A 12,444-nucleotide genomic window follows, 5' to 3' on the forward strand; every position below is an offset into this window, starting at 1 on the left:
TCATGAAACTTTGTACATATATTCTTGGAAGTGTTAGAAGTAATATAGGTCACTTTTTATCCCGACGTTAAGCTCGGTTCCTTTGGGAGTGGGGATGAAAGTGTTTAACGATTTTACAACATAACTCCGACATATTATAACCGATTTAAATAATTATTTTTGTACTATAGAGGTTGGAATATGTGTTTAATTTTGCCCAAACTTTGTGTAGATCTGATGAGTGTGGTTGGACCCCTCATTTAAGGCTTAGCGATACTGAATACTTTATTTTTTTTAGAACTACAACTAAATTGAATGCCACATCAAAAAAAAATCAAACGTAGACGAAGTCGCGGGCAACAGCTAGTATTTGATACTTTGCTACTGTAATCTATAGCCAGTTGACTGCCCATGACTTAAGCAAAACAACTAACGAAGGAAAATATCGTGCTTGAAACCTGCATGCCTGAGAGTTCTACATAATGTTCTTAAAGGTGTGTGGAGTCCACCAATCCGCGCTGGGCGTTAACCTTTCCACCTTCTTTTTCCTTTCTTTTTTTTTTTCCTTTCTTCTTTTCCCACCGTGGTGGACTACGGCATTAACACCTCCTCATTGTAGGAGGAGACCCGTGCTCTGAAGTGGGCGGGTAATAAGTTCATGTGATTATGATGGTGGCACCGCGCCGTTGAGAACATTATGGAGAAATCTCAGGCATGCAGGTTTCCTTACGATGTTTTCCTTCACGGTTTAAAGCAAGTGATATTTCAATTGCTTAAATTAAGCAAAAATGCACATAACTCCGAAAAGATAGGCTATCACCGCTTCGAGTCATACCAGGGCATCATACAATGGGTCTTTACATAAGCCAAGTGTAAACCTTGACAGATATTTGTCTATCCTTCAAAGAACACCTGTACAGTCTTAATATCCACTAAAACAATACAGGCAAATATGCAAAATGTCTCTATTTGATTTGCAATTCATTATGGTGAATGTATGAAATATTGTTTCAAGTGCCAATTAATATTTCCTCAATTTATTCCGTAGTAGCTGTGCCCCGCGGTGTTACCTTCGACACACTAAAAAAAAAATTACAAAAAGCTCTCGGCCTAAAGTTGTTTGCATTAAAATTTTTGTTTTACGACTTTTTATTAACTCGACAGTTTGAAATATTTTATTTGGTTCTACATTGTAATATCACTACAGAAATAGCATGATTTAATAATTTTTTGTATGAAATAAATTAATACAAAATTTTGATAAATCGTAGAACAATAATTTTTAGTTTGTTTACTAGTCAAGCCCTTTCATTTGATGCCCATATTGGGGAAATAATGAAAAAAAAATGAAATCCGCCCTTTTGTGGAGCCAGCCATCTCGGACCGATTTTCACCAAACATAGCTAAGAGCTAGCGACTAATTTTATCCCTTCAAGAAATACGATGCCACAGACAGACACACACACACACACACACACACACACACACACACACACACACACACACACACACACACACAAACAAACACTTACACAGACACATCAAACTTTAACACACGTCGTTTCTTGCGTCGGGGGTTAAAAGAGACAGGTGAGAACAGAACTCCCGGTCCGCCCCAGAGGAAGTCAGGGGGTGGCTTAAGTCTTACCCATACATGCACAAAAGCGTTGCCTACCCCTAACATTGTCCTAAAACTGGCAAGCGAGGAGGATATTGACATTTTATGCCATTTTACTTCTTAATGCTTACCCTGGTCCAAATTCCTGTGCACGTCACTGCCACTGGGCTATTACGACTATCAGTACTATCAGTGATTGTTAAAATCGTTCAACACACGTGGCGATTAAACTAGGCCTGACGCGCGGCGAGCTATCACACTGTAAGTAGGTTATCACTTATCATCAATATCTGCAAACCGCCAACGCACGCTAGTTGCAGCTGTGATTGTGTTTGCGAATCGCTCATCACATATTGTGAACCCATTAACTGTCCACAAGTGACGTCTGAGGTGGAAGGCTCAGAGCCACTCAGAGGGCGATGGAGAGAGCAATTTCTAATTCAAAAATTCTTTATTCATATAGGCATATCACGGGCACTAATGAAGCATTCATAAATTCAAATTCCAATTCAAAATTTCTTTATTCATGTAGGCCTATCGCAGGCACTTATGAAGCGTTCATACATTTATGTTTACATAATTGTAAGGGGATGGTAATAACTATGTTCGCCAACTTAAACCTAAAGCTACGAGGGTTCTAAACGCGCCCTGAGCCCACAACAAACTTAGCCGGGTTAATTTTTTTTTGTTATCACCATCTCACAGTAAATTAATTTTAAGCTATGAAGCGAAAGCAATTCACACCAAAGCTTTTTTATCTTAGTAATCCTTAATATTATAATAGGATTTTCCATACATATCGTCATCACAGCAACCCATTATCGGCCTACTACAGACACGGGTGCCTCCCATAATAAGACGGGGTTGAGACCCAGTGGCGTGCACATCATACATGCACAAAAGCACTGCATACCCTAAAATTTAAATACAGCTCGTATAGGAGGAGGATTTTTTCCATTTTATGCAATTTTCCTACTGTATGCATACCGTGGTAAGAAAACCAATGGACGCCACTGTTGAGACCGTAGTAGGTCCAATTGGTGGACTCCACACACCTTTGGGAATATAATGAAGAGCTCTCAGGCTGTTGGATAATAATAATAAAAAAATATTAAATATATGTACTACGACAATACAAACATCGCCATCTAGTCCCAAAGTAAGCGTTTAGCGTATCTTGTTTTATGGGTACTAATATAACTGATGAATATTTTTATGAATAATATACATAAATACTTATAATATACATATCCAGACACTGAAAATTGATGCTCGTCACTCAAACATTTTCCAGTAGTGGGAATCGAACCCACGGCCTCGGACTCAGAAAGCAGGGTCGCTGCCCACTGCGCCCACTCGGCCGTTAATTGTAGAATGATGAATGGTTGATGTAGGTTTAATCACGATGTTTTTCATCACAGTTAAATGAAGTAATATCGTACTTGTTTAAATTAAAAACGCAAATAAACTCGGTTCCCAACAAAAAGGAAGTGAAAGCCTTATCCACTAGGCTATCACGCCTTTTCATTCGTTATTGATTAGTTTTCATAGTAAATGTAAGTACCTACACGTAATTTAACGACAGACTTCGAAATACGTGTAGGTACGTAGAGAGAACTTTTGAAGTTGTTGTTTGCAAAATACACGGATACAGCTGCCATTTAAAATTACATATGCCTTATTTGGGCATTCGTGTAAAAAAAAGCTGTTATTTTGACATTATAAACAGTTAACAGAAACTTCAATTTCATTTATTTTTATATTTTGAAAAATAAAGCAGAACAAAACACAAGATTGTTTCGAGTCTCTACATAACTGACGGCCGATTGGCGCAGTGGGCAGCGACCCTGCTTTCTGAGTTCAAGGCCGTAGGTTCGATTCCCACAACTGGAAATTGTTTCTGTGATGAACATTAGTTTTTCAGTGGCTGTGGTTTCTCCGTATTTTATAACTGTTTATGTAGATTATTCATAAAATTATTCATCAGTCATCTTAGTACCCATAACACAAGCTACGCTTACTTTGGGGCTAGATGGCGATGTGTGTATTGTCGTAGTATATTTATTTATTTGTCTGAAATAGCACCGCGAATCACGCCCATCAGACCGGAACTCAGCAATACTGCTTGGCGGCAGAAATAAACACTGCGGCAGTACCTACTTCCTAGGACAAGATCTGTCACAAAAATCTCCACTAATTCAGGTTTAGGTTTAAAGACATTTGTTCCCATAAAAAGACCTAAGTCACTTACACAGGAAACTAAATTTTCTATAATAAATTAATACACTTCGCCATTAGACTAAACTAATTCAATTTATCTACTCATTCAATGTATTCGTCTTTAAATTTATTGGTATTACTTAATATATAAGAAGCTAGGTAATTTAGTTTTGAATACATTACATTTTAGTTTTGAATACAGAGTTTACATTTTTTATAGGTATAGGTATATTCTATTATAAAATTTGGCGCCTTCAAAGGTAAGGGATTTTTTACCATAATTTGTTCTACTTCTAAATATGAAATGTGATCGCCTGCTATGGGCTTCATAAAAAGGTTCAGATTCATCCAGCGATCTATGAAGGAGCTATATAGCGTAACTTAAAAAAGCTAGAGTTGCGTGCTGGGATTCGAACTCGGCCCCCCGAAAGTGAAGTCTAATGCCCGTTTCCACTAAACCTAGGAATCGCTTTAGCCGGATGCCTCGAGAAAAAAACATTTCACGAACTTATGTGCTATGTAACTAAGTTAGGCGGCGCGGCGTCTTAAGCTACGACACCGATTCGGCGGATCGTAAAGCTTAGGGAACTCGAAAACTGCAAGTGTCAGTAAAAAAATTGTTTTCTTTTTATAAACCTTAAATCAATTCGTAACATGCAAAATGGTATAATACAAACAATATACCAATGTGGCAAGAACCATAGACAAGTTAGGTTACATGAGTTGCTGAGTGAAAATCGATTGGTGAAAGGTATGGGGTAAAAGGTATTAGGACATGTATGACTAGGGATCTTCTTTGATTAGGTGTTACTTACTTAGGCATTGCTTTGTCCGCCGTAAGTGAAAACGGCCATTAGTCGTACCTACATCAGGGATAACAAAATAGTAAATATACCTAAGTTAGTTACTGAATTAAAAAAAAAAGTACCAACAAGGCAACCTGTTTAAATACCGGAAAATTGTATAGCGTAGATGTGGCGAAGTATGTAAACATATTAGCTGAGTGCAATACAATCGAGATGATAAGACACGCCCGCCAGGATGATGCGGCGTTTTAATACCTGGTGGGAATTAAGCATTTTGAGAGCGGCAAAATTTTAAAGAAAGTGGGCTGTATTGTTAGGAGAAAAAGAAAGATGTTTAAAGATTAGGAAAACACGTGAAGGACAAATCTTGATTTGAAATTGCGCCTCGGCAGGACTTCACCCGCTCACCTGGGACCTCACAGGCAGGTCGGGGCCTATCGGGTGGCCTCGGAGCTAGTCCGGCCTCAGCGTCGCCTGGGGCATCCACGGCGACGGCGGGCACCAGCCGAGCAGCGCCGCAGCAAGAAACCTGGTCGGAGGTTGTGAACCGAAAAACCACCGCTTAGACCCATCGAGGCCCCCCTCCGCGGCGGCTTTAGAAGCCGAGCGCCCAAGCCAAAGACCAATTTGGCTCCGCCCAAGACGGCAGCCGTCGTTATTACCCTGGCTCCGGTAAAGGCGTGACCTACGCTCAGGTCTTGGAGAGAAGCGTCAACCTGGAGGAGCTCGGGGTTGGTGCGTGCTGTGGGTATTTTGATAATAAAGTAGTTGTCATCCAACACGAGTTTCATTAACATAACATGGTGGCAGCGGTGTGAAATTAATTAAGATAATGTTGATATAGTGCCGTGTTTGCTTTGATTTACTATAATAAAAGTAGTAAACGGTGGATTGCATATTTATTCGCAATGGAGCATGCAAGACCCCCGCCGGAACTCAGTGTGGATGGCAGCCCAGTCAGCCGGGCTGACGCGTGGAAGAAATGGAAGACACAATTTCAGTTATTCATAAAAGCTGCAGGTGTGCATAAGGAAGACCCAGCAGTACAAGCTAGCTTATTGATCAATTTAATAGGATCGGACGGATTTGATTTTTATCAAACGTTTACTTTCGAAAAGGAAACCGATCGCGATGACGTTGCAGTTGTATTGAAAAAGTTTGACAGCTACTTTGGTGTGAAGCCGAATATTACATTAGCCAGATACAACTTTTTCGCAAGAAACCAAGTTGACGGGGAATCTATATTCTTCCAATGCAGATTCCTCGACTTCCATGGAATAAAATTGGTGCTGATATTTTTGAGTATAGGAAGCAGTATTATTTAATTCTAGTCGATTATTATACAGGTTTTGTTGAAGTCAGTGATTTGAAAAATATTTGTTCAAGATCTGTAATAACTACTATGCGAGAAAACTTTGCCAGGCACGGAATCCCAGAAATCGTAATAAGTGACAACGCGACTCAATTTTCTAGCCATGATTTCAAAAAGTTTTCGAATGAATGGGGATTTAATCACGTGACTTCATCGCCTAATTATCCTCAATCAAATGGGAAAAGTGAACGTGCAGTTCAAACAGTAAAAAAGTTACTAGCGAAATCAGTAAATAGTAACAGTGATTTCTATCTTAACCTACTTAGCTATAGAAATACACCACTTGATACCAACTTGAGTTCTCCTGCACAACTTTTGATGGGTCGAAGACTAAATTGTAGATTACCTGTTCATCCCTGTTTATTAAAGCCAAAAGTTGTTAGTAGAAATGAATATAATTATATGGTTAATAAACAGATGAAGAACAAAATGTATTATGATAGTCATGCTAAAGCGTTACCCGAAATTGGAAACGGGGGATCAAGTAATCATTTATGATCAGGATAAGAAAACCAGGGGCGAAGTTATAAGGAAGGCGTCTACTCCGCGTTCATATCTTGTTCAAAATAGGATCAGTAAAACTTATCGCCGAAATCGCCGTCATTTAAAAAAACCCGAACATAATGTTGATTGCTCCGAGCCCCCTTCTCAGCCGGGTCCTAGCACAAGCGGTACTATTAATGCTTATAGTAGTCCCATTGTTTATGGTTCTGATGTCAAGGGTGAAAAAGATCCTTCTCCTATTATGCCAAGGAGAAAAGCTAGGAAGTTGTACTCCGACGTCCAGAAATATCTTTAATTTACGGAATTTTAAATATTTATCATGTTATGCTATACTTTTTTCTGTTCTCGTTTGTTTTTCTCCTAAGTATTTTAGGAGAGGAAGGAGTACTTTATTGTTTTCATACTTATTGTTTTTTTTTTATTTGTTTGAGGGAAGATGATGTACATGTGAAATTACTCTTTAATAACTACATATTAATGGGGGAGGTGCTGTGGGTATTTTGATAATAAAGTAGTTGTCATCCAACACGAGTTTCATTAACATAACAGTGCGGTTTCGCCGCTCTGCCACCGGGGCCAGGCTATTGGAGTTGCCCGAAGAGCACACCCAAGACCAGGCCGAGTTGCTGGCGGACCGTTTCCGAAAAGCATGGTAGGGAGTGGCGGAGGTCGTTCGCCCTACGAAAACAGTAACACTCCGGTCAGTTTTGGAGGGAAACAAAGATGCCGTGTGTCCCATGCCATTTTGTCCCATTATGACCCTTCCCACGAACGTTGGGTTGGAGACTTGCGTGGCTTGGTAGTCGTTGCCTCGGTGAGCGGCGCCGGCCCGCCTCTCTCTCTCCTCTCAGAAGGGGTTCTTTGAGACTTTAATGCCAAGAGCCAGTCGTGGGGGAATCCAACCACGGACGGCAGAGTCAGGGCCGTGCAGGTGTGGGCTGTGCACCTAGGGCATTCCCTACTCAATAGGGGAACAGTCTACACCTGAGTCCGCGCGCAGGGTGGTTCCATCGTGGTCTTTTTCCTTCCGTTCGGTTGCCGACAGAGTTTCCAAGTGGAGGGTTGAGGACGGGTGTGAGACCCTGTCAGATCGTAATTATGTCCGATTTAAGGTGTCAACATCCCCGGTTGTCGCGATGGCACCTCCCCAGGGTCTGAATCGTTTTCCTCGTTGGTGTCTCACCCAAATAGACCGGGAGTTGGTCAGTGAGGCCTCAATTGTTAGCCTCTCCCAGAACTGAGATAGACACCAGTGTGGGAGAACAGGCGGAACGGTTACGTGTGGACCTCACTGAGGTCTGCGACTCCTCAATGCCGAGGGCCCGTGGAGGGCGCAGCCGTGGTACCGTAAACTGGTGTTATTACAGGCACATGAGGCTTATGCCTCAGGTTGGTGGACCAGGACAAGTCTGCGTTTTTTTTCCTTTCCTTGATTGGGTTGCCCGGCAGAGATCGCTTTTTAGCGATAAGGCCGCCCATTGTACCTGTGTTTTATTGTGTTGTTTTTTGTTTATAATTTAATCTCTGTTAGGTGTACAATAAAGTGTATTTTCATTTCATTTTCATTTCATTTCAGGACGACACGTTGCAGGACATGTTCCCTGCATAACCTGCGAAGTCTCGCTCTGTTTATAGGCGATGGCTTTCCTCTTACCATCAGCAGGGCAAGCACGGGAAGGAGACAGAAACTATATCTCCTGGCATGGGATATAATTCACGTGTCAACCTGCTAAAGCACGGAAAAAGGGAATAGGAGAAGTTTACCCCATTTAATATTACATATAAATTACTTGGATATTATTTCCACTTGTGCGTGCTCTGAGAGTTGATAAAGCTGTGAGAGAAGATAAATTTCTATCCTTTCCCCGGAGAGATAATTGTCTCCTGCCAATGCTAGCAGTGCAGGTGATTGCTGGGTTACCAATTATTACTATAAAAATAAAACAAATAAGCACATAAGCAACCCACATTATGAATTTACGATGCTAGCGATAGGTATCTACAATCAGCGCACGTACTTTGATAATTTGATAACTGATATCGCAGAGATGATTTACGATAGAAGACTGTAAAATTAACTCTAGTAGTAAGAGTCTTACACTACATTAACAACCAAAATGTTTTAAAAATAGACCAGTAAATCGGCCAATAAGTCGACTTCGTGCTAATCCCAGGTTTTGAAGTTTGTTCTTGAGCATTATCATCTTTTTTCATTATTCCACTACAAGCCTTTGACTGGAATTACACATTCTTAGATGGTGACGGGCTAACCTGTTCTGGTTACCGCATATATTTAAACCCCGCACCCCTAATCGGTTTCTACGCAACATCGTACCGGAACGCTAAACCGCTACGCGGCACGCCTTTGTCGGTAGGGTGATAACTAGCCACGGCCGAAGCTAGTCCAACCACATTAGAAAAGTGTAGAGTAACATTCAGAACTCCAAAAAGTTTAAGAGGTGTGTGCCAGGGATCGACCTGGGTGCCCCTGAAACTACCCACTAGGCTCTCGCAACTTGTCTTAAGCATAGTTAACCAATTCCTGAGAACCTGTTCTTAGCCTGATGTTGGTTAATAAATTCGAAAAGTTTTTGAAAAAAATTGTGTTAGGAAAAAAAAAAGTTTGCGCTGACGACCTGATCACACGGATTCCTCTCTGGTAACCTTTTGAGTCCAGCAAAGTTTGACTGGGCCTTTTGAAGCATGCTAAAAATGAGCTGGACTTAAAATAATGAATCCTCATTCGTCAAGACGTTGGTTGTCAGCGCGAAATTTGGAAACCGACAAAAGGTTTGCTTACCTTCGACATAAGCTATATAAAGCATGACAGATATGGGCTTCTGCAACTGATAATAATGGGTAACATTGCTAGAAAAAAGCGCATCGGTCGCATGAGGAAGTCTTAGTTGCGCTGATTCTGGGAATTGATTAAGATCGTGAAGGCCGCCTAGCAAAATCTGACGGCCAACATTCATTAGTTGGTAGGGCACCTAAAAACGAAGAAGAAGAACCAGAAATTACCAGTCTGCCTTTGTCGGATCTCATATTGTAATTTCTTCTGACTTTCTAACAACATTTCATATGACAGGCTAACTAGACATGCAGTATGCAATTTATCCCCGTGCCAAATTCTATTAAAATCCGTTAAGCGGTTGGGCTATCGGTTTAAAACTTTTGCATTTGTAATATTAGCACTGCGAGATATCGAAGCATTGTTACGTTAGATGTCTATTATTTAACCTTGAATCGCATCACTTATTCATTCATTGGGTGCGCATTATTATGCTTGCTGATGTTTAGCGCCGCAAATCTGCGGGGAAGACCCAATCAGATGCGATCATGACTCCAAGCATTTATAGAATCAAGAGAAATGACGTAACCTATTCGCTATAATTTTATCTGAGGATCTATCTACGTGCCAAGTCGCCTACTCTCACTTTTCGGATTAAAATCTGGGCGTCCATCCATTGCGTAGATAATCCTTACGTATAAAATGTATGCGTTGTATTTGTTGGGTAGTCCTTCTTTCCGCAGCAATGGAGCAATGAATACACCGTTATTATTATACATAATGTTAAAACCAGAGAGTGAAAAAAGCTAGTTTAATCCCGGAATACATGTGTAACTGAAATTCATCAAGCAATTGCGGGTTATAGTAAGAATAACTTCAATATGAACCCATACGAATAAATCAAATAATGTGTAACATATGACTCTGAAATATGACCTAAAACGCCTATTTAAAAAAGTATTTCTTAATACCACGGGCTAGAGACAAACAAATTTTGCTATCTTCAATATGCTTTTGATTGGGTGCCTGATATAGTAATTTGACACCCCAAAAATCTGATTAAAGTAGAAGCGATGAAATTTATTATATAAATAAATTTAGCGAACTACAACAGTTGAAATAAACTAATAATCGTGCTTAATGTATCAATAACCACAAAATTATTGATTTTATTATACACAAACGAGTGCGTGTTGTTCGAATCGCCATCGCAATAAAATTGAATATTCATTTATTTCAAGTAGGCCTAATATAAGCACTATTGAAACGACAAAAATGTCTGTTTTTAGTGATTCTACCATTGGTAGATTCTATCAAGAGAAGGCGGTCACAAAACTCAGCAGTTGCTCATAAATGAAACCATATCTTATAAGAACATTACATACACTTCACTAAGGAGTAATTTTCGTGACAACAATAATGTTGTTTATAATTTCTAGTTGATGCACGAAAATCTGGGGAACTCTACTGAACGTAAGTTCATTTTTAATCTGATGACGGGATACATTTTTCGTTCAAAGTAGATATGAAAGAGTTTTGGTACCTGAGGAGACCCTCGCGCTGCACCATGTAGCGGAAGGTTTCTGCGATGCTGCCATTGTGCGCTGAGCGCAGCGACTGCATTCGCGTCTGCAACAAACAAATAATAATTTTAAACAGGCTGCCTTTAAAGCAAAATGTAAGTAAAATGTAGTAATAATATAGTAAAAATAACACTAGAGGAAAACTACGTTAGCAAAAACAAACTAAGTATGTCGTAATAATGATAACCAAGTGTTTGGAGATTATCGTTCAAGGTGTCTAGCCTAGTGTGAAATTTTCTGTAAAAGACAAAAGCACCATCTACATCTAGTTTACCAAAACTAGATGTAGATGGTGCTTTTTTGGTTCCATATAAATCATGTTTACTTTTAAGAACTTACTTTCTTATTACTATTTCAATAAAGAGCTGATTCAAATCATATTTAAATATCAAAGTTTCTTAATTGTTTTTACAGGGTTAACTTTAAAGTTTAAAGTTGTTACTTAATGTAAACCCGCATTGGAACAGCGTGGTAGGTATTTGCTCTAAAACCGTCTCTCCTGTGATAGACGAGGCCTGTTCCCCGCAGTGGAACATTAATAGGCTGCGGATGATGACGACTTAATGTTAACATATAACTTGATACGGCTATAAAATAGAGCTAAGCACATTTATAAGTTTGTACGAATTGCAACTTAATAGTCGCACCCATACTATAAGTGGATACGGCTATAAATTAGAGAAGAGAATTTATTAGGTAGATAGTACGCATTTCAACTTAGCAGTCGATAGACGGGCCTCTAAATGCATAAATAAAAGCAATAATAACACATTAGGATAACGTTTGAAGGCCAAATCAAACAGACTTCGCAAACAAACCAAACCAACAATTTTAGTCGAAAAACACACCAGTTAAGTGTATGTAATTTTTTAAAGTGACTCTAAAATAGCATACGTTGGTAGAACAATTACAGTGTGCGATAAAGTGAAATATCATTTAACGGACATTTTTTTTTTAATAATAAACTTGAGGGTATCATTTGGACATCGTAATATAATTATTTGCACAGACGAAATGAAATATATAGACATAGACATAAGGAAATGTATAGAAGTTAGCACAGACACTATGTCTCTCGGAGATTTGCGTCGTTAGTCTATTATGGACAAAGGCATCCGTTCTCGTAGATGGTCGTGTTTAAAGAGGAGTTATAATCACCACGCTGCTCCAAAACGGACATGTGCACTTTGGGTTTCAAGTATGTTTTTTACGAGATGCTTCTCCATTAAAATCATTGAATTCTAAACTTGTAATTTTCTTGGTGCGCTGAATGCGATGTGTAGGAGAAATAAAGCTCTGAACTAGTATTTACAGTAAAGTACTAAAGTATATATATTTTATATAAGTTTATAATATTTACTTATACTTATCGGTAAGACTTTGGAGCCGCTATCTTCTGGCTTCTAAGCCCGCTTTAGAACATGACGCCGCGTTTACCTTCTATCTTATATCTCTGCTCTGAGCACGATGCTGACGATATTTTTTTAAACATCAACCAGACTGTAATTTAGGCATCAGAGCACACTCGTTAATCATAGCGACGCTAACATGGGCTATATAAAACGCTTATT

At 39.5% G+C, this 12,444-nt stretch overlaps 1 protein-coding gene across 1 annotated transcript in view; it reads right to left on the minus strand.

Annotated features, from left to right (window-relative positions):
* Positions 1-12,444, minus strand: part of LOC120634365 (mitoferrin-1) — a 60,862-nt gene that overhangs the window by 40,899 nt on the left and 7,519 nt on the right. The window contains exon 2 of the mRNA XM_039904881.1: positions 10,834-10,919. Within this exon, the coding sequence (XP_039760815.1) occupies positions 10,834-10,919 (86 nt within the window). The remainder of the gene's footprint in view (positions 1-10,833; positions 10,920-12,444) is intronic.

The sequence above is a fragment of the Pararge aegeria genome, chromosome 23 (genome assembly GCF_905163445.1).
Source record: "Pararge aegeria chromosome 23, ilParAegt1.1, whole genome shotgun sequence".
Classification (NCBI taxonomy): Eukaryota; Metazoa; Arthropoda; class Insecta; order Lepidoptera; family Nymphalidae; genus Pararge; species Pararge aegeria.